The sequence below is a fragment of the Tamandua tetradactyla genome, chromosome 2 (assembly GCF_023851605.1).
Source record: "Tamandua tetradactyla isolate mTamTet1 chromosome 2, mTamTet1.pri, whole genome shotgun sequence".
Lineage (NCBI taxonomy): Eukaryota > Metazoa > Chordata > Mammalia > Pilosa > Myrmecophagidae > Tamandua > Tamandua tetradactyla.
In genome coordinates, this window is record NC_135328.1 from 54,539,999 (window position 1) to 54,563,760 (window position 23,762).

At 41.2% G+C, this 23,762-nt stretch overlaps 1 protein-coding gene across 5 annotated transcripts in view; it reads right to left on the reverse strand.

Annotated features, from left to right (window-relative positions):
- Positions 1-17,946: 17,946 nt before the first annotated feature.
- RAPGEF1 (Rap guanine nucleotide exchange factor 1) overlaps positions 17,947-23,762 on the reverse strand; it is a 195,786-nt gene continuing 189,970 nt past the window's right edge. For all 5 annotated transcript variants that reach the window (XM_077147295.1, XM_077147288.1, XM_077147294.1 and 2 more), the window contains 2 exons: positions 21,976-22,104; positions 17,947-20,951 (listed from right to left, as the gene is read on the reverse strand). In XM_077147295.1, the coding sequence (XP_077003410.1) occupies positions 20,801-20,951; positions 21,976-22,104 (280 nt within the window). In that variant the 3' untranslated portion in view covers positions 17,947-20,800. The remainder of the gene's footprint in view (positions 20,952-21,975; positions 22,105-23,762) is intronic.

Here is a 23,762-nt window from a genome sequence, read left to right on the forward strand (position 1 = left end):
GACCCAAATAAAAAAAATGATTTTTTAAAATTACTAACAGCCAAAAATTAAAAAAAAAAAATCTGAGTAAATTCCTGGATAGAAAGATTTAAGGACATTTAAAAACCATTTTTCTTAAATAAATATAAATTTAATGAAGTTCTAGCAAGAGAATATGAAAAAAATGACTTGAAAATTAATATAGGAAATAAAGATGTAAAAATTGCCAATATATTTCTTAAGTTTAATGGGAGGGGGCGCGGTTTCTTTGCCAGATATTAAGAAACAATACAGCATTGACTCAGAAACAGTGAGAAATAATAGGAAGCCCAGAAATCATTCCAAGTATATCCGGGAAGTTAATGTGATAAAAATAGCATTTTAATTGAGTGAGTCAAGGAAGGTTCATGAAAAGTATTGGCAGAGTTGGCTATCTCGTTGGGAAAAAATAAATACTCTCCTTATATTGTATGAGAAAATAAATTGCAGATGGATTAAAGAGTAAGTATAAAATAAACCTTTAATAACGATAGTAGAATAGAGGTTAGGAGAATATTTGTTTAGCTTTGGGGTGTTGGGGCAGTATGGAAAGGGGAGCTGGAAAACCATGGCAGGAACGACCGATAGAGTTAAGTCCTACCTGTATCAGGACAGTGTAGATTTAAATCATGGGGTACGATTTTTACCCAGTAAATTGGGAAAATCAGAAATATTGAATACATCTCTAGAACTGGTAAAGGACTGAAGACATTGGCCCTCTTATTTATTACTGGTGGAGTGTGTATCGTCACAATCTCTGTGGAAAGTAGGTGATGCATCTATTATAATAATAGTATACATCCATATATTCAAATATGCATAAGTACAAAGAACAGGTTATGGAAGGATAAAAGGGAATGAGACTAGGAGCGTTTGCGTATAATACATTGCTGAATTTTAAAATACGGAGGTCTTCATGAATTAATTGTGTAATCAAAAATTAACTGAGGGGGGTGCAAGGGTAGTTCAGTGGTAGAATTCTCGCCTGCCATGAGGGAGACCTGGGTTCAATTCCTGGCCCATGCACTTCCCAGACAAACAAGCAAAAAAACTAAATAAACAACAGTTCTGCAAATGGTGTTGCAATAAGGGGATACTCACATGGAAAAGGAATGAAATGTGACCCCCAGCATACAAGCATAAAAAAAAAATTAACTGAATTGTGGAAAGCAGTGTGGCGGTTCTTCAGAAAGGTAAACAGAACCACCCTGTGGCCTGGCAGGGACACTCCTAGGGACATACCCAAAGCATGAAAACAGACACGAACAGGTACCTGCACCCCAGTGTTCACAGCAGCATCATTCACAACAGTAAAAGGCGGAAACCAGCCACGTGTCTGGCAGCAGCAGAATAAACAAAATGTTGTAATAACGACAGATGAGTAAAACATATGGATTAAAAATAAATAATAGGGGGAACAAATGTTAAAATAAATTTAGTAGATTGAAATGCTAGTGATCAATGAAAGGGAAGGGTAAGGGGTACGGTATGTATGAATTTTTTTCTGTTGTCTTTTTCTTTTTCTGAATTGATGCAGATGTTCTAAGAAATGATCATGATGATGAATATACAACTATGTGATGATATCGTGAGTTACTGATTATATCACAAGAGCGGAATGATCATATGGTGAGAGTGTTTGTGTTTGTACGTGGTTATGTTTCGTAAATTTAAAAAAATGTGGTACATATGCAGAGCGGAGAAATGAAATTCTGAGTCATGCGGCAATGCGGGCGGACCTTGGAAACATGTTGAGTGAAATAGGCAAGGCGCATAAACATAAGCACAAATGCTGAATGGTTTTCACTTATATGCAATAATCTAGGAATAACCAATGTGTAGAGACAGAAAGTAGATTGGAGGTTACCAGAAGATTGTTATTTGGTAGGTATAGCTGTAAATTTTTAAATAAAAAATAATAATAACTGAAAAAAAATATGTATGGCTTTTGACCTGGCAATCCTAGTTTTAGGATTCACAGAAGTGAAGACAGAAATAATTTGTCTTCCTGGAGGTCCACGATGAGAGAAAGTGCAATGAAAGGGAGGTCCTTGGGGAAAACCCGAAAGGTAGAATGTAATTGAGAAGATATACTGGGATTAAACATGATTCCTCTTGATTTCAGAGATGTGAAAATGTAAGTGTCTCAGAATGACTATAATGTGGCATAGAGGTGTTTGAGCTGAGAAAGCAGCGATAAGGCTTTCTGGAGGGAGTGATGCTCAAGCTTAGGTTGTGAATATATTACTATTAAGACACAGAGAGACGCTGTCCAGCGGCATTCCACAGTGGTTGCGCCATGCTGCAGCCCCACAGCAGTGAGTCCCCGTGGCTCCATGTCCTTGCCAACCCAGCGTTAAATGTTAACACTCTGATAAATCTGTAGTGGTATTTCATTGTCACTTTAATGAAATTATCACTTGTAGAATCATTATATATTTAGCTGTTTGGATAGGATGTGCTTGTTTAAGTCTTGTGCCCATTTTTATATTGGATTGTCTTTTTAAATTAAATTTCATTTTTTTTACATGGGCAGGCACCGGGAATTGAACCTGGGTCTCTGGCATCACAGGCAAGAATTCTGCCACTGAGCCACCATCGCACAGCCCTGAATTGTCTTTTATCTTATTGATTTAAAGGAGCTCTTTATATATTCTGGATATGAGTCCTCTGTTAGATATAAGAATTGCAAATATCTTTTCCGATTCTGTAGCTTCCCTTTAAGTTCTCTGGCCAGTGTCATCAGATCAAAAGAAGTTCTCAATTTTAATGTGGTTAAATTTACGTTTTCCTTTATGGATAGTGCTTTTTGTGAGTTGTTAAAGAAATCTTTTCCTCCTTCTAGATCGTGAAGTTTTTCTCCTATATAATCTTCTAGTTCTAGATGCTTTATTAGTTTATTTTCACAGTTAGACTTTAGCCACCCATGTGGAATGGATCCCAGTGGTCTTTCTTTTCTTGCACCACGGTCCCACTTCCTTAGTTACTGGAGCTTGTAACTCCAGTATTGGGTGTGGCAGGTCCGTCCACTGGCTTTAAAAGTTTTGGCCATTTTAGGTCATTTGTATTTAGAATGAATTTTAGAATGAACTGGTCAATTTTCACAGAAAAAGGCTGGGATTTTGATTGTGATTGCTTTAAATCTATGGATTCATCTGGGAACAATTAAGATCGTTACAATGTTGAGATTTCCAATAAATACACATAGTGAATCCCCTGATTTATTTAGTTGTTAAAAACTCTCCTCGATATATATTTTTAGTTTTCTGTGTAGACATTTTGCACATCTTATGTTAGTGCCTCTAGGTATTTGTGGTTTTTTGATGCTACTATAAATGTTATCATTTTAAATTTCACTTTTGTTAATTGGTTGGATTAGTCAGTGTTCTCCAGGGAAACACTATATACGTGTGTGTGTGCGTGTGTGCGTGCGTGTGTGTATGTAAATATTATGAGATTATTGTAGGAATTGGCTCACATGATTGTGGGCAGACCAAAAGTTGGGAATGCCTATGAAGTTTTGCATGAATTCCCCAGGAGAAATTGACTGTCTTGAGACAAATTCTTTCTGACTGCTAAAATATTTAGTTCTCCCTTTAAGGCCTTCACCTGATTGAGTGAGACTTCTCCCATTGCTGAACACAACCCCGTTGTTGGCTGGAGCTGTGATCAACTGATTGAGGATTTAATCCACAAAATGCCCCACAGTCCTCCCAGCCAGGCCAGTGCTTGCTTGACCAAACAACCGGACCATAACTTAGGCAAACTGACACATGAGTTTCCCTATTACATAATATACAGAAATAAAATTGTCTCACGTCTTGACTTTGTACCCAGCAATCTTTCTAAATTAACTTATCAAAGATATTTATTTGTAGATTCTATTGGATTTTCTATTTACACAATCTTATCTCTCTATAATGACAGATTTTGTTGTCTTTTCGCATCTTCACTCCTTTCTGTATTTTTCTTGCCTTTTTGCACTAGTTGGGACCTTCAGGCCAAGGTAGGTTAGAAGGGCTGAGAGCGGTCAACCTTGTATTTTTCCCAATTTCAGAAAGAAGGTTTTTCACATTTTACCCTGTTCATATTGTTGTGTGTGGGAACCCAAACACACTCCGTCAGATTATGTTTCCCTACAATTCCTTGTTTGCTAAGAGATTAAAAAACAAAACAAAACATGAATGGATATTGAATTTTATCAAATACTTTTCAGGCATCTTTTGAGAAAATTATATGATTTATTCTGTTAATACTGTGACTAAAATAGATTTTCAAATATTAAAATAACTTTTCATTCCTGGAATCAACTCACCTTGACCAAGATGTATCACTCTTTTTATGTATCACTGTATTCAGTTTGCTAATATTTGGTTTAGGATTTTTAAACTGTGTTCATGGATTGAAACTGGCCTGTATTTTTCATTCTTGTTTTTGACATTAGGGTTATGCTGGCCTCTTCCAGCAAGTTGGAAATTGTTTCTCATTTTCTTTTCTTTTGGAAGAGTTGTGTAAGATTAGAGTTATTTGTTTCTTAAATGCTTCTGAGGGAGCTGTGTTAAAACCTCCCATTAGGATCACAGATTTGTCCATTTGTCTTTGTGGTTTTGTTAACTTTGTCTATATCTCTTTTTTTTGCGTGGGCAGGCACCGAGAATTGAACCCAGGTCTCCATCATGGCAGGTGAGAACTCTGCCACTGAGCCACCGTGGCCGGCCCTACATCTATTTTGAGGCTATGCAATCATACGAATACAACCTTGAGACTGTAAAAACAATTCTTTTGAGTACTTTCTGTCTTTACACAGTATCCCTTTGTATCTCTGGTAACCCTCTTTGGGTCAAAGTCTACTTTTTCTGATGTTAATATAGCTATACAGTTTGAGGGAATGTCTGCAGATTTTATCTTTTTCCATATTCTCTACCTTTAAATGTCTCTTGTTAGAAGCTTACAGATTTTTTAAAAATCCAGTTTGGCAGACTGTCTTTCAACTGGAGTACTTAGTATACTTATTTAATATATATTTATATATTTGGGTTTAAATCCCCCATCTTCCTGTTTGCTTTCCCTTGGTTCCACTAGTGTTATGCTTCTTTCCTTCTCCTTCCTTGCCTTCTTTTACACTGCTTGGTTGTTTTTCATTATTCCATCTGTTCCCTCAATTAGCTCAGCAGTTACACACTTTTTAACTATTTTATTTATTTATTTATTTATTTTAGTGATTCTCTAGCGATGGTAACTTGCATTCTTGACTTCTCAAGGTCTGATGGTTTTAGCATTTTAATCTCCTTCCTGGACAATTCAAGATTGAAAAACTCTACTTATCCCCGTCTTGGGTTACATACTGTTATGTATTTTAATTCTTTATGTTTTAGACCCCAACGAGACACTGTAGTTTTATACAGTTAATGCTTATTTGGGCTTGCCCACATATTTATTGCTTTTCATTCTCTCCTGCACATCTGACCTTCCATTTGGCATTGTTTCCCTTCAGCCTGGAAACACTTTTTAGCGTTTTCTTTGGTGTGGCTCTGCTGTGATGAATCCTATGTTTTTGTTTGTCTGACAGCTTCATTTTACTTTCATTCCTGAAAGATATTTTCAATGGTTATTTTCTTTCCGTCCTAAAGGTATCATTCCATTGTCTTGTGGCTCAACCGATTCTGTTGAGGTTAATTTTTGCTCCTTTGAAGGTAATGTGTCTTTTCCTCTGACTGCTTAAAGATTTTTTTGTCTTTGGTTTTCAGAAGTGTGATTATGTTGTGCTGAGGTGTATGTTTCTTTTTAATTGTCCTGCTTGGGGTTTACATGTCTTCTTGAAACTAGAGCTTTATGTTTTTCATCAGCCTATCAGTCAAAGACCAACCAGGAGGCATTAACCGTGCACCAATTTGAATGGAGAAAGGTTGACGTAAGGCCTGGGGTGTGCAGTGCCCACGTCTCGAGGCCCACAGCCAGGGCTGGATGTGTCAGCTTGCCAAGAGACTGCAAGCTGCGGGTGCACGGCTGGGCGGAACCCCACTGGATAGCTCCACATGCCTCATCTATTAGCCAGGCAGTCAGAGCAGAAAGAAAATACCAGAGGCCCTTTCCTTCTGCAGTTTTCCTTCAGCGCCCTCTACTGACAAAGTTTAACACTGCCCAGGGTGCAGAGGTGAAATGCTTATTATGACCAAGTCATGAAGGGTGGAACTTGAATCTGAGAAGCAATAAATTAATAACTGGTACTATTGGTTTTAGAAAAATTTATTTAAAAACCCCAGCTTTATTGAGGTATATCTCTCCGTCATAAAATTCACCTATTTTAAGTGAATAATTCCATGATTTTTATTAAATTTACAGAGTTAGGCAAGCATCATCATGATCCAAAAAGATCCCACATGCCCATTTGCAGGCGCTCTCTGTTTCCATCCCCAGCCAATCAGTACTCTGCTTTCTGTATCTATAGATTTGCTTTTTCCCCTGGACATTTCATATAAATGGGCTCAGACAATACGTAGTCTTTTGCATCTGACTTCTTTCACTTACCATGTTGTTGTAGGTTCACCCATGTTGTAGCATGTGTCAGCAGTTCATTTCTTTTTATGCTTAATAGTGTTCCACTGTATGGATATACCACATTTTGTTAATCCACTCACCAGCTAGTTGATGGACGTTGCATTACTTCCACATTTTGACAATTGTGAATAATGCTGCTGTGGATATTTACACGCAAGTCAATCATTTCTTAATTTTTTCTGCTCTAATCTCTTTTTCCTTTTCTTCTGGTACTCCAATTACACTTACATTAACCTTAACCTCACTTATCACTACGTCTCTTCCTACCTTCTCTTTGTCCATCCTTTTGTCTCTTCATGCTTAATTCTACCTATATCTTCTAACCTATCTCTACTTCACTAATAGTGCTGCTAAACATATTCATTGAGTTCTTTTTCAAAAAATATTTTTATTGATAAAAGTTAACATACAAACATTCTTAACATACAAAGATTCCATCCATAGTGTACGATCAGTGGCTCACAATATCATCACATATTTGTGTATTGACCACCATGATCATTTTTTTGAACATTTGCATCGCTCCAGAAAAGAAATAGAAGAAAAAAGAAAAAATCATATATACCATATCCCTTACCCCTCCCTCTCATGACCATTTACCTAATTTATTTTAACCTCTGTTCCCCCCATTATTTGCTTATTTTTATCCATATTTTTTACTAATCTGTCTATACTTTAGATACAAGCATCAGACACAAAGTTTTCACAATCACACAGTCACATTGCAAAAGCTATATCATTATACAATCATCTTCAAGAAACATGGCTACAGGAACACAGCTCTACAGTTTCAGGTACTTCCCTCTAACCTAATACACCTTCATCTAAAAAGGTGCTATCTATATAATGCATAAGAAAAACCTCCAGGATAATCCTCGACTCTGAAATCTCTCAGCCACTGATAACTTTATTTTGTCTCATTTCTCTCTTCCCTTTTTGGTCGAGAAGCTTTTCTCAATCCCTTGACGCTGAGTCCCAGCTCATTCTAGGATTTCTGTCCCACGTTGCCAAGGAAGTTTACCCCCCTGGGAGTCATGTCCCACATAGAGGAGAGGGCAGTGAGTTTTCTAGCTGTGCTGACTTAGAGAGAGAGGCCACATCTCAGCAATGAAAGAGGTTCTCTGGGGATGACTCTTAGGCCTAATTTTATGTAGGCTTAGCCTGTCCTTTGCAGGAATAAGTTTCATATGAACAAACCCCAAGATTGAGGGTTCAGCCTATTGCTTTGGTTGTCGCCACTGTTTGTGAGAATATTGAGAATTCTCCACTTGGGGAAGCTGAATTTTCCCCCTTTCTCACCATTCCCCCAAGGGGACTTTGCAAATACTTTTTTTATTCACTGTTCAAATCACTCTGGGATTTATCAGGGCATCACTCTGGACAAACCTACAAGATCGCATGCCCTACCCAAGGTCCCATGTACTTATGGTGTTCAATTAAGCTGTCTACATAAGTTATATTAGGAAATGCACTAGTCAAAATATAAATATTGTACCAAATAAACATTTTTTTTTGCTTTAGTCTCACACAAAAGTTGAAGTTTTAAAATATTATCATCTATTTTCAACACCTTGCATTATTGACATTCCTTCGTTCTTCCTCATGCAAAACATTTTAAAATTTGTACATTTAGTTACTATCATTATACACTCTAGGCATTCCTAGATTATGCCATCTCAGCCTTTATCGTCTATCTTTCCTTCTGATTTCATTTGTGCCCCCAGGCCTCCTCCCTCTATCCTTCTCACATTCAGCTTCATTCAGTGTACTAACGTTATTGTATCACAGTTAGGTAGTATTGTGCTATCCATTTCTGAATTTTTACAATCAATCCTGTTGCACAATCTGTTGCAATTACCCAGTATCTACCCTATTCCACCATCATGTTTGATCTTTCTATCCCTCTCTTTAGGGAGGGATAGAAAGATCATTCTAACCTTTTCCTGTTGGAAGGGTCTGTCACTAATATGGGGTAGGGGGATGGAGCTATCTGATGTCCTGGAGAGTCTGGGCCCTCTAGGTTTCAGGACTTATCTGGGCCAGGGACCATTTGGAGTGTAATCCTTTTTTTTAAAATCCTCCTTTTGCCAGAAGTGCGCACGCTCAGCTTCTCAACCAGCTGTTTTGGAATTGAGAGGTACCCATAAAAAAAAAATGTGACCCCACATGTCAGGTTTACTTCTCCTGGGTCTTGGATCAATGATTCTTCATTCCCTTGCTAGCTCTCTGATGACTTCAGGCAGAAATTTAAAAATATTTTGTACAGCTTTCCTAGCAGAGGAGCTGGTCTGAATGATCTAGTCTGCCATTTACAGAAGTGATAATTCTTATAAATATTAGATTTGTCAATGATCATATATAATCGTGTTGTGATTTTCTCTGGATTGCTTTGAATTTATACATTAATCTTGGGGAGAACTGACATCTTTAAGAAAGTTATTCTTCCTATCCATGAATATAATATATATGATCTCTCAATTCATTAAGGTAGTCTTTATTTCTTTTAGTAAAGTCTATAAATTTTTCTAAAAGAGTCTCACATCACTTGTTGGGTTTATTCCTAGTATATTAAGACATGACACACTATTAAAAATGGTATTCTTTATGAACTACCTTTCATCATTGTTTTTTAACTATATATAGGAATGTGTTTAATTTTAAATGTTTTTATATTAGCTAACTTGATAGATTTTCTTATTAATTTCTTGTTTTTTTTCTTGTTTTATAGCATTAGATAGGAAGTCCAGCACGACAATGAATAGGCATGGTAACAGTGGGTCCTTACCTTGTTTCTGATTTTTAAGGGAAGGCTTTGAAAAGTTTACCATTATGTGTAATGTTTGCATATGACTTGGGAAGAGAGCCCTTATCTAATTAAGGAAATTTTCTATTTCTACCTAACTACAAGTTGTTTTTTTTCTTTAAATTAGGCTTAGATGTTGCATTTTTAAAATAGTTTTTTACTAGAGAAGATGTAGGTTTACGGAAATATGATGCTGAGTACACAGAGATCCTATATGCGCCCCCACCCCTGCACCGTCTGCCTTGTTATCACCACTTTGCATTAGTGTAGTACCTTCATCATAATTGATGGAACGATTATAATTATACTATTAATTATAATCCACAGCTCATGTTAGGGTTCACTGTGCTGTACAGTCCTATTTTTTTAAAAAATTTTATTCTAGCAACATAAACAATCTAAAATTTTCCCTTTTAACCACATTCAAATATATAATGCAGTGGCGTTAATTACAGTCACAATGTGCTACAACCACCACCATCCATTACCAAAACTCTTCCATCACCCCAAAGAGAAAATCTGTATCAGTTAAGCATTAACTTCCCTTTTCCTAGCCCCTCTTCAGCTCCTTACAACGTGTTCCAGCTTTTGACTCTATGAATTTGCTTCTTCTAATTATTCCATATCAGTGAGATCATACAATATTTGTCTTTTGTATCTGGCTTATTTCACCCAATGTTATGTCTTCAAGGTTATCCATGTTGTCACATGCACCAGAAATTCATTTCTTATTATGGCTGAATAATACTCTATTGTACGCACAGACTGCACTTGGTTTAGCCATTCATCTACTGATGGACACTTGGCTTCTAACTTTGTCCGATGTTCACAGTGACACTGTGAACATCAGTGTGCAAATATCTGAGTCCCTGCTTTCAATTCTTCTGCATATATATCTAGAAGTGGGATTGCCAATCATATGGTAAATTTATACTTAGCTTTCTATACTGAACTTAATGAGGAACCACCAAATTACTTTCCACAGAGACTGCACCATTCTCCATTTTCACCAACAAAGAATGAGATGCTCCAATTTCTCTTTCAGCACTTTAAATATGTCATCCTACAAGCTTTTTGCTCCATGGTTTCTGATGAGAAATTGGAAATCTTATTGATGCTCCACTGGACATGGCATGCAGCTTCTCTCTTGCAGCTTTCAGAATTCTCCATCTTTGGCATTTGACAGTTTAGTTATAATATGCTGTGGCATAAATCTATTTGGGTTTATCTGTTTGGAGTTCATTGAGCATCTTGGGTATGTATATTCATGTCTTTTGTTAGATTTGGGAAGTTGTCAGCCATTATTTCTTTGATAAGCATATATTGATATGCTTGATGGTGGCTGTTCTAGTTTGCTAGCTGCTGGAATGCAATATACCAGAAATGGAATGGCCTTTTTAAAAAGGAGAATTTAATAAGTTGTGTTTACAGTTCTAAAGCCATGAAAATGTCCCAAATAAAGCAAGTCTATTGAAATGTCCAATCTAAGGCGTCCAAGGAAAGATACTTTGATTCAAGAAGGCCAATGAAGTGCAGGGTTTCTCTCTCAGGTGGAAAGGCACATGGCAAACACAGCATCATTACTAGTGTCCTCTCCAGCTCCCTGGGAGGCGTTTTCTTTCTCCTCTCCAAAAGTCGCTGGTTGGTGGACTCTCTGCTTCATGGTTCTGTGGCATTCTGCTGTGGCTTTCTCATCATCCTCAAAAAGCATTCTCTCCAAAAAATGTCTCCTCTTTTATAGGATACCAGCACACTAATCAAGACTCGCACAGAATGGGTGGAGACGTGTCTCCATCTACTCAAGTTCAATACCCACAATTCATTGAGTCACATCTCCTTGGAGATAACTTAATCAAGTTTCCACCCTATAGTACTGAATAGGGATTAGAAGAAGCCATTGCTCCCACAAGATGGGATTAGGGTTAAAACATGACTTTTCTAGAGTGCATAAATCCTTTCAAACTGGCAGTCTCCCACAGGTCCTTGGGCTCTGTTCACTTTTCTTTCTTCTTTCTTCTTTCTGCTCCTCAGACTGGATGATTTCAAAGTTCTTATCTTCAAGTTCACTTATTATTTCTTCTACCAGCTGCAATCTGCTGTTAAACCCATCTAGGGTATTTTAAATTTCTATTGCTGTGATCTTCAGCTCTGTTTGATTCCTTTCCATCATTTTCATCTTTTTTTTTTTTTATATTCTCTTTGTGTTCATCATTTTCTTGATTTCCTTTAGTTCTTTTGTCATTTTCCTTTAGCTCTGAACATAATTAGGATCATATTTTAAAAATCTTTGTTTGGGGGTAAGAAGGTGGAACTATTAAACTACCCCTCCTGGGGAATTCCTGATATTCTCTCAGGCATCAGGGACTCCAAGTTTAGTAAACCAAGCCTCAACCTTGAGGCTTGCCCTTATGAAACTTATTTCTGCAATGGCCAAACTGGGCCTGCACGTAATTATGCTTGAGTCACCCCCAGAAGGCCTCTTTTGTTGCTCGGATGTGGCTGCTCTCTTTAAGCCAACTCTGCGAATAAACTCACTACCCTCCTCCCCTACAAGGGACATGACTTCCAGAGATTTACAGCTCTGGCATAACCCCAACGAATAAGCTGGCTCTGGTGTCGCGGGATTGAGAATGACCAAAAAAGGGGGAAAGAAATGGAACAAAATAAAATTTCACTGGCTAAGAGATTTTAAATAGAGTTGAGAGGTCATTCTGGAGGTTAATCTTATGCAAACTAACCAGATATTTCAAATTACCATTGTATGCCAAGCTCTAACCAACAGAATTCCTGAAAATGTATGGAGTACCATGGGCCCTATTCAGGTCTTTATAAAAATTTTTCTCAGTAAGTTTATTTTTTCAGAAATTTAAGTCCTCCAGATTGAACCTACGTGAGATAAGCCCTGAAACCCAGACCTACCAGCTTCTCTAAGAACAACAACCAGACTCGTTCTTCTACCCCAGAAGGTCACCACTCGTTTCCAGCATGAGAAGTTAAAAAGATTATTGCCCAGATACACCTGAAGACTGAGAGGAAGATTAAATGAGAGGAAGAAGGTGTAACTGAGAAGTTAGGATTTAATAAATGACTGTGACTACTGACTCATTATATAGATATTTCTTTTTAGAGTCTAGTGTTTTAGAATAGACAGAAAGAAATACTGAATTTGTTGAACTGTAATCTGTAGCTGTGATCTTTGATAATGATTGTATATATTGAAAAGAAAAAAACAGCCTTTTTCTGGTATGACCCAGGTTTGGTTACTTCATTGATGGATTTTAGTGCTTTAATTTTTTGCTTTGCCTGGGCCACCACTCCCTATTTCTTTGCATGTTTTGTAATCTTTTGTTGAAGCCTGGACATTTTGCTATTTTAATGTGTTATCTCTGGACTTTAGACTTGAGGCATCTATTGCTTAAGCTTGTATTGGAGTAGTGTTACGACAGAGCTGTCCTTGAATGCCAGGAACTAACAAAAAATGGTGGGGGGTTTGGAAATACTTTTGCCAGTGTTTGCAAATAGACATGATAGAGTTCTCTCCTTCAGGGCTTATCCATACAATAAGTTTGGAGAATAACTCCAGGCCAAGGCTTAGGGGCCTCCCTGACCCCTTCTGAGCATGCATCTTGTTTTGGATATGTACAGCTAGGCTAGGAATTCCCCCTTTTGCAAAGTTCCTAATGTCCCCTCTTCGCCAGGAATGTTGCTTCACTGTCCTGGGCACTGCACTGTGTTCTACAGCCAGCAATCCTTTGCTCCAGGCAGGATTTCTTTCTTTCCTTCTTTCTCTTCATTAAAAATATTTTTAATGATAAATCTTCACACTCACACATGCCATACAATCAATGGCTCACAATATTACATGGTTGTATTTTCATCACCATGATCACTTTTTAGAACATTTGCATCACTCCACAAAAAGAAATAAAAAGAAAAAAGAAAAAACTCATATATACCATACCCCTTACCCCCCTCTCATTGACCACTAGTAGTTCCATCTGCCCAATTTATTTTACCCTTTATACCCCCTTTGTCTATTTTTTTTACCCATATATATTTTTACAACAGACACAAGGTTTCACAATCACACAGTCACATTGTAAAAGTTACATCTTTATACAATTGTTTTCAAGTTCCAGGGCTACTGGAACACAGCTCAACAGTATCAGGTACTTCCCTCCAGCCGATCCAATACACCATAAACTGAAAGGGATATCTCTATTATGCATAAGAATAACCTCCAGGATAACCTCTCCACTCTGAAATCTCTCAGCCACTGATACTTTGTCTCATTTTTCTCTTCCCCATTTTGGTCAAGAAGCCTTTCTCAATCCCATCATGCCAGGTCTTGGCTCATTCCTGGAGTTCTGTTCCATATTGCCAGGGAGATTTACACCCTGGGAGTCATGTGTCACATGGTGGTGTGGGAGGGCAGTGAGTTTACCTACTGAATTGGCTTAGAGAGGAGAGGTCAAATCTGAGAAACAAAAGAGGTTCTCTGGAGGTGACTCTTAGGCCTAGTTTTTAGTAGGCTTAGCCTGTCCTTTGCAGGAATAAGTTTCATAGGGCCAAACCCCAAGATTGAAGTCTTGGCCTGTTGATTTGCATGTCCCCACTGCTTGCGAGAGTATCAGAAATTGTCCAAATGGGGAAGCTGAATATTTCCCCCATTCTCCCCAATCCCCCAAAGGGACTTTGCAAATACTTCTTTATTCACTGCCCAGATTACTCTGGGATATATCAGGGCATTACACTGACCTGGACAAACCAACAAGATCTCACGTACTAGTCAAGATTCCATGTACTTATGATGTTCAACTAAACTGATCATACAAGTTAAATTAAGTAATGCACTCAGGTACCATTTTTAAACTGCTCTCCCATAGCATTCTGTTGGAGAGCTCTCTGGGCTGCCATCTACATGCAGAGCAAGTTTTGTCATGGTGAGTCCCTTAGCGCACCTCCCCCCCACCCACTGGGATAGATACACATGTTCCCAGCATGTGCAGCGGGTTAGCGGGTTACTCTGCTCCTTCAGGAACTAGAGCCCAGTGTCTGCACAGGAGACTGGGCTGGCTCGGTGCCAAGCCAGTGAGGGGTAGGGAAGGGGCCAGCCGGGAGATCCTACCTCTTTCAAGATTTTTTTCTTGATTTGGTATTTGCCCTGTTACTGCAGTCCTTTAATGGTTTTCTGAAGCTTTTGAGAAAGATGTTTCCACCAGATCTTGCTGGCTGCTCAAAGCTTCTGTGGAGGTTGAAGTCATGAAGCATCTCACTCTGCCATCTTGAACAGGGCCTCCTACTGTTTTTAAAGCTGTTTTTTTTTTTTTATTTGGTGCTCACCCAGCTACTATAACACTTTACCTGTTTTGTGGAGTTTTGAAGAAGATGGCTCTTCCAGATTTTGCTAATTGTTCGAAGGTCCCATGGGGAATGACACCATGGAGTATCTTCCACTGCCATCTAGGTCATGGGTATTGCATTTTAAAAAGTTTTTTTAACATTTGTTCCCCCATTATTTATTTTTAATTCATATGTTTTACTCATCTGTCAATGAGGTAGATAAAAGGAGCATCAGACACAAGGTTTTTACAATCACACAGTCACGTTGTGAAAGCTATATCATTATACAATCATCTTCAGGAAACATGGCTACTGGAACACAGCTCTACATTTTCAGGCAGTTCCCTCCAGCCTCTCCACTACATCTTGACTAACAAGGTGATATCTACTTAATGCATAAGAATAACCTCCAGGATAACCTCTCGACTCTGGAATCTCTCAGCCATTGACACTTTTTGTCTTATTTCGCTCTTCCGCCTTTTGGTTGAGAAGGCTTTCTCAATCCCTTGATGCTGAGTCTCAGCTCATTCTAGGATTTCTGTCCCATGCTGCCAGGAAGGTCCACACCCCTGGGAGTCATGTCGCATGTAGAGAGGGGGAGGGCAGTGAGTTTGCTTGTGTTGGCTGGAGAGAGAGGCCATATCTGAGCAACAAAAGAGGTTCTCTTGGGGGTGATTCTTAGGCCTTATTTTAAGTAGGCTTAGCCTATCCTTTGCAGGGTTAAGTTTCATATGAAAAAACCCCAAGAGTGAGGGCTCAGCCTATTGCTTTGTTTGTTCCCACTGCTTGTGAGAATATCGAGAATTCTCTACTTTTGAAAGTTGAATTTTTCCCCCTTTCTCGCTGTTCCCCCAAGAGGACTTTGCTAATACAATTTTATTCAAATCATTCTGGGATTTATTGGGTATCACTCTGGACAAACCTACAAATCTCATGCCCTACTCAAGATTCCATGTACTTACGGTGTTCAATTAAGCTGTCCACATATGTTATATTAGGAAATGCACTAGTTAAAATATAAATTTTGTGCCAAATAAACATTTTTTGCTTTAGTCTCGCACATAAAATTTCAAAATATGAATTACCATCTATTTTCAACACCCTGCAGTATTGACACTCCTTTGTTCTTCCCCATGCAAAAACATTTTTAAATTTGTACGTTTAGTCACTATCATTGTACACTCTAGGCATTCCTAGATTGGGTATTGCATTTTTAACAAAGGGTTTTCTGTGTCTTTTGAGGTGATTACATGTTCTCTCCCTTTAATGTATTAATGTAGTGTTTTTGTTGAGACTAGGCCATCTTGTGAAAATAGATAAACCCTGAAATCTCAGTGGCCTGGCACAACAGTTCACCTTTCAGTCATGCAGAGTCCAGTGTGGCTCCCTGGGTGTGTTCCCATGGCGCTCCCTCCACTTAGCACCCTGTGACGCGGCCTCCTGGTCTCTCTGGATTATGGTGGCGGGGGAGAGCAAGCGTGACACAGCACACCAGGTCTCCGGTCCCTTGCCAAAGGGACATGCGTCTTTACCTGTCAGATTTCACTGGGCTCCTTCATGGGTGCTGCAAAGTGTAATTTCCCCTGTGCCCAGGAAGGAGAATCAGACCCAGGGGAGCACAGGTATGTCACCTGTTACATGGGGTAAATTATATTTAGTGACTTGCTAATGTTACTGCATCCTCACATCTGTGAGATAAAGCTGACTTGGCCAAGAAGTATTGATTTTTATACCTACCTGACTTGAGGTTGCTAAAATTATTTTAGATTTGCATCACTATTTGTGAGATTGGTCTGTAAATTTTTCAACTATCTTTGGTTTCAATGTCAAGATTATATTAGACTCATAAAACAACTTGAGAAGCATTTTCCCTTTTCCTATTCTCGGGACAGTTTGTATAAGATGGAAATTATTGTATGTTCTTTTGGGTGTTTGGCATAAACTGTCTGGACCTGATGTTAGTGGGTGGATTTCAGACAGATTTAATTCCTCACAATTTTGTCATACTTAGCATGGTTGTGATATTTCTCTTGTGCACTTTTTGAGTAAGAGGATTGAATGAAGTAAAACAGCCTGTAAAGTGCTGGTATCCAATAAGTAGCAATAGTGGGGGGAGCTCAACAATCACTGTTCCAGTTTTAACTCATTTAACCTTCACAAAACCTTACGAGGTAGAGGCATTATTCCCACTTCCAACCTGGGAAACTGGAACAGAGAAGGGACACTGCTTGTCCAAGGTCACCTGCTTAGACCGACTGGGAGTGAATATGAACCTCCTGGGTTACACATGCAGATTCCCAGGCCCAGGGAGTTGACCAGGGTTGGGTGGGGAACCATGCTTTTAGGCCCCTCTACCCCTGAGCAAAAGCGAACTCTTCTCAGGTAAGCCCATCCCGCCTCCAACTCCATCGTCAAACCCCAAGGTGAGCTGCAGCAGCTGTGGGACTGGCTGACAAAACACAGGCCTGAGGTCTGAACCTGGACTGTCACTTCCCGGTGGCTTGGGCAGGGGTATGAGGGGAATTGGGGCCAGACCAGCTGGGTTCCTGGAATTGTTGGCTGATGGGGGACATGGGAGAGGAGGATGCAGGAATGAATCAGTCTCTCTTTGGGCTTTGGTGTGTTCACTGGTCAAATGGGACAGCAGCAGGTAATGGAGAAACGGAAGTATAGTGGTTGAGTAATTTACCCAAGGACACAGGTAGCAAATAAAATGGGGAGGCTTTAAATCCCCTTGGAAGCAAAAGCTGGTTGGGCCCTGGTCTCTGAGCTCTGCCTTGTGGGAAGAGGTGGATGGAAGCTGGCATAGGCACACTTTTAAGACAGCAGTTTGGGGGCTTTGAAAAGTTCCTTTAGGCACCCTGAAATTCTATCCCTAGAAATGCCAGTTTTCACCAGGAGGCCAAGAGGGGAAGTATGACTCTTGTATACTCATCCACTTCCAGGATACATACAGCTCTTGTCCATGTGAATGCGTCTGGGAATAAGGGACCTAGGAGAGAAGGTCCGGGGGCTAGCACTGATGACCTGAGGTGGTGGGACTGGGTCCCATCTGCTAATGCTGCTCCTGGGGCCACTGCTTTCTTTGGCCACGAGCACTTGTGCCCTCAGTGCACCAGGAGCTCTGCCTGCCCAGGGAGGTCACATAAAAGAGGTAGCTTGGACTGTCACTTTAATTGCACACATGCTGCACGTAGTGTAGACACGGTCATCAGGCCGTGGGAGGCTTTCATCTGTGTTTATTTTTCTTTCATATAAAAGTTACACGTTTGAAATGTCTGCAGGCAGATGTCACTATTGGATGGGTTAGTTGGGGAATATATATTACAATGTAAAATCAGGGTGGTTGTGGGGCAGCTGAAGAGGGAGCTGATTCCCAGAACTGGAGAGCAGGTCAGACACGTGTGTGCCTGCCCTTTCCCTGGCTTCACCCACACATGCCAGGTAAGAGCTTTCTCTGAAAGGAACCAAGTTATCTTGATGGTTTCTGTCTGTAAAGGTTGACTCCCACAATCCTCTCACACCAAGTCCCCAAGAAACAGATCACAGCTGAGGCTGCAGCACTGAGCAATGGAATATGGCAACTCCTAGAGCCAAGAGGTTGTCTTTTTAATGAGGCCCAGGGTGGGGAAGCTCATCAGCTAACAGGTGAAAGCACACTGCCCCTTGCTTATTGTCTTCGTGCAGCCAGTCACCAGAGGAGCTGACTCCTGCCCCACCTGGGGACTACCCTGCCTGAGCATTTCTGCTCACCATGACAAGCTCCTGGGAGGGGGAGGGCCAGCAGGTGAGGTGCTCCGGCACCCTGCGGATGGCACATGGTCTGTTTTGAATTAGAGAAAGGTGAAAAGACTCCCCCACTGCCCCCTCCAGCTTATGATTGAGAACAAGGCGGCCTACGGACAGACCTGACTACAGACACGAATCTGCCTGCTGCATGGGTGCAGATGGGCTGTTTTTGAAGTTGAAACACAGCATTAATATTTGCCTGTGCCACAGAGGGAGACTCCTAGGGGTTCTCAGAAACAGAGAGAGAAATTTAATTTGCACAACTCAAGGGCCCCATGTGCATAGTGGCTCCTTGCACACGCACACACATACACAGGCAATGCACACACAACAGCATTCAACGGAGCTGGGCAAAGAGGGAAGGAAAATGAAAAGACTGAAATAAAAGGACTCAAAAAAAAAAAAAAAGGCAAGGAAACAAACTAAAAACCCAACCCCCCTACAATACTGTTAATAAACCAGCAACTCTACACACACACTCTTTAAATAATAAAGTGACATGTTCTGGCCCACTGCTGGCAGCACTGCTGCCAGAAGGGGATTTAACTGACATTTCACAGATTTCCTTCCCTCTATATACAGTAAAAACAAAAGAGGAAAGAAAAACAGCCTAAATTTTCTTCTTGATAAAAGCTGCTTGAAAACCCACAAGGGACTCAAAGTGACATGGTTGTTTCTTAAAAAAAAAAAAAAGTCAAAATAAGCAACAGATGTGTTCTACTTCTTTTCTTTGTTCTGTTTAAACTGGGCTAAAGCACAGTTAGATCCTGGGTAGTTGCTTGACCAAGTCCCAAACCCAGGAGAAGTGAACACTCCATGCAAACAAAGGTTCTGGGAAGCACGGCAGGCAGGCTGTGGGTGAGGGGAGGGCCCAATGAAATGCAGCACACCAGGACTGCGGCCCACACGCCGGTCGGCCCCATCTGGTGGCACAGAGCACAGGACAGGGGCGTGGGAGGCTCTGGCTGGACATCTCTGTGCTGCCAGCTCAGGGTTCCCACCTGTTTTCTGGGATCCCCCCCCCTTACAAAATTTGCATCAGATTGTCAATCTTGGCACTGAGAGTGGTTTTTAACAAGGAGGATGGAAAGGACTTCTGTCCTGTCTGAGGGAGAGCTGGCAGCACTGGTAGAGAAGTCTGATGAGCCAGAGGAGGAGCCATGATTGCCTCACCAGAATGGGGCAACGGAGGAGGGAAGCCTATGGGACCAGGAGGGAACAGGTGATAGTTTAAGGCACGCAGCAAGCAACAGAAGCAACGGATGAGGGAGCCTGCTGACCTCTCCCCAGAACAGAAACGCTCCTCCACTCTTCTCTCTGAATTAACTCACCCTGGAGCTACTGCCCCCAGCTCAGAAAAGTTAAAAAGACTCCCAGCAATAAAAAAAGTATTTCTTCTAATGGTAAAATTCTCTCTTACTCCAATCTCTTCTTCCCTTCCCATCTCCTCTAAATGCTTCTCCAAGTGGCTGATGGAGAATCATCAGATGATGGTGGGGAAGCCACTAGAATGGGGGCAGGGGGAGATTAAGGTACAACGAGATGACAGACACTGCTGCCACTCAAGGCCCAGCAAAGGTCCTGTGTGTAGCAGGGCAGCCTCGAAAGCCAGTACCATGATGAGGAGAGGTACCAGGGCTGCTGAGATACCACCTGTCGTACCTTTCTGGGCCAAGTGAAAAGCTCATGCCATCCTCCATTGTAAAAAAGCAGGGAATGGAAAGTAAAAGCCTCCCTTTCAAAATTCTCTACTTTCTGCCTACCCAGCTGAATCACCCCTTCATTCTAGTTCCTCTGGAGTGCAGCCTTCCCCAGATGGTCCTTGAGCCTCCACTCATTTGCCACTTTAGAAAATTCAGGGACCCTCAAGCTTAGGAATGGGGTGAGGATTTACTCTGCTCCTTGCTTTGCTGATGCCATCTCTGTGCTGCTCCCAGGCTGGAGAAATTGCTGGGAGGAAGAGAGGGGAAAACAGAAATGAAAGCAGGAAAAAAACCAAACAAATCAGAAACCACCAGTTCACAATCAGTAATAAAACCTGCCTGCATGGCCTCCACTGTGGGCCATAGGGCTCCTGCAGGAGAAGGGAGGGCAGGGAGCTACCGCAGGCTCCAGGCTCCTGCCCATCACACCAGGGGCCTGGCGGGGCCTTGTGGCTCTGAGGCCCGACACTCGCAGCCTGCTTGGGGAGGGGGAGCTGCCGCCATGTAACAGGTCCAAAGTCCCTCTGGTCTTGGAGCTGCCCTCTGTGCCTCTCTTGAGTGTTCTCCTCGTTTATGGCATCTGTTCCTAGGTTTTCTCTTCTCGGTCTGTTTTTCTTCTTGTTATATTCCTGGGTTTGATTTTCAGAGAGAGTTCCCATAGGGCCTCCTCAGCCAGGTGGTCACTGAAATCATTGAAGAAGTTTATGATGTCATCATTTCTCCGGATGTCATAATGCCTGCAGAGGGGGGAGACAGTCAGTGAGAGCCAGTTGGGTAGAGCAGGCCAGAGATCCACGCTCACACCCTGGCTCTGCTACTTCCTAGCTGCAGGGCCTCACTGTTCACTTCTAGAAAATAGGGGACAAAAGTCCCTACTTTTAAGTGTTGCTGTGAAGATGGGAAAATGAGACAGAGCAACACTTGGAGGAGAGGGGCAGCTAACCACTGTGATTACTGTCAAGGTGGATCAGGATCCAAGTCAAAGGGTCTGTTAAGCATTTCTGTGTGGGGCAGGATACTGGCTAATCCCTGACTCTGAGAAGCTCTCCCTGCTGCAACAAGAGTTGCCCAGTGCCCACCGATGAGCTTGTCTGGAACAGTCTATTGATGAAAATGTCTTAAGCATGCTCCCTGAGCCAGGCTATGCCAGGAGCACCAATGCACCCTCTCAGCACACTGACAAGGCAGGGGCCACTACTATTCATATTTACAAAGGAGGAAATCAGTGCTCAGAGATGAGATCATTAGCCCACAGAGAGCAGAAGCTGGATTCCGATTCCAAAGCCAGTGCTTTCAACCACCTGTCCACAGGTCTTCTTGATGGGCAAGGCACCTGCATGGCCAGAGCTCCTACCATCTGCTGAAGGTGTGAGTCTGCAGAAGCCTAGATCCCCTCTGCACAGTGCCCCAGAGAGACTACCCCTCCTCAGGTGACAACGTACAACCACAGCCCAACCCACTAGCAGATGAAAACACAGGCATCAGTTTCCTCATCTGTAAAATGGGGACGACAGGAATAATTACCATCATTGGACCTGGCTCTGAGCTGAGCCCTTTAAGTACACTTTCATATAACCATGACAACTCTAAGAACTATGTATGATACCCTCATTTAATAGACAGAGAGTCCCCTTGATCCTAATCTTCCATCTCTGCTCAGATGTCCCTAGGAGCTAAGTGCACTTGAGCAGAGGGTTCAGATGCTGCCATCTCCACCCACCCCTCCTCACCCCCATTCCCTCAAAGGGTGACAGCACTCACGCCTGCTGAAAGCACCGCATGCTGTCGAGGATGTTGAACTGCTGCCACCGTTTGGAAAAATTGACTTTCCCATCAATATAATCTGGGTTTCCAAGGTGAACAAAGGTGAGGTCCTGCAGGATCAGCCCCCTGGAATGACGAAGAAGCCCAGTTACTGTTCTGGAGAGTGCCCAGGAAGGCCATCAACTCACTGATGGGCAAGCTGGGTCCCTTGGAAAGTGAGGCCAGTACATCGCAGGAGCCTCCAGTGCCCCACCTGCTACCAAAGATGCCCTTTGACGACTCCATCTGAGCCTGTCAGTGAACGCAACATGGCTATAGCATACGACTGCATAGCTGTGGGTTGCTAATGTAAAATCTATACATGAACAAATAAAGCTCAAAAACCCCTCTTTGTTAATAGGTATGGGAACTTTTTTTCCCCATCACATAGCTGTGTATTCATCACCATGATCATTTTTCAGAACATTTGCATCACTCCAGAAAAAGAAATAAAAAGAAAAAAGAAAAAACTCATACTACCATACCCCTTACCCTTCCCTCTCACTGACCACTAGAATTTCCATCTACCCAATTTATTTTACCTCTTATTCTCCCCTATTATTTATTTTTTATTTGTATTTTTTAACTCATCTGTCCATACCCTAAATAAAAGGATCAACAGACACGAGGTTTTAACAATCATAGAGTAACATTATAAAAGTTCTATATACAATCATCTTTAAGAATCAAGGCTACTGGAACAGAGCTTAACAATTTCAGATACTTCCCTCCAGCCACTCCAATACACCATAAACTAAAAAAGGAGTATCTATATAATGCAAATAGTCAGGATAACCTCTTAACTATTTAAAATCTCTCAGTCGCTGAAACTTAATTTTGTCTCATTTCTCTCTTCCCCCTTTTGGTCAGGAAGCCTTTCTCAATCCCTTGATGCCAGGTCCTGGCTCATTCTGGGAGTTCTGTCCCATGTTGCCAGGAAGATTTATACCCCTGGGAGCTATGTCCCATGTTGGGGGGGGGGGAAGGGCAGTGAGTTCAATTGCTGAGTTGGCTTAGAGATAGAGGCCACATTTGAGCAATAAAAGAGGTTCTCTGGGGGTGACTCTTGGGCCTTATTTTAAGTAGGCTTAGCCTATCTTTTGCAAGAGTAAGTTTCACAGGGGCAAACCCCAAGACCAAGGATTTGGCCTATTGATTTAGATGTCCCCACTGCTTGTGAGAATACCAGATATTCTCCAAATGGGGAAGCTGAATATTTCCTCTTTCTCCCCAATCCCCCAAGGGGACTTTGCAAATATTTCTTTATCCACTGCTCAAATTACTCTGGGAAAAATCAGGGCATCACTCTAATGTGGACAAACCAACAAGATCTCACACCCTACTGAAAATTCCATGTGCTTACGGTGTTCAGCTAAACTGGCCATACAAGTTAAATTAGGTAATGTGCTACACAAAATATAAATTTTGCGCCAAAGAAACATCTCTCCCTTTGGTCTTACATAGAAGTTGAAGTTTTAAAATATGGACGATATCATCCTTTACCCTGTATTCTGATCTCCCTGAGTCCTATCCAGTTCAGCTTCTTTCAGATATTTAGTCAAAGTCTAATCCCTTTTTCAACTTTTTAAACAGTTCCTGTAAAGGTACTGCTGACTTTCATTGCTTTAGAACTCTAACTCTGAGTCCAGGTATAACATAAATATCCAAAGTTTCTGGGAACAACCAAGTTATATAAAAATAGCTCAATATCTCAGAATTTAGAAATAACAGTTACAACTCCTGAA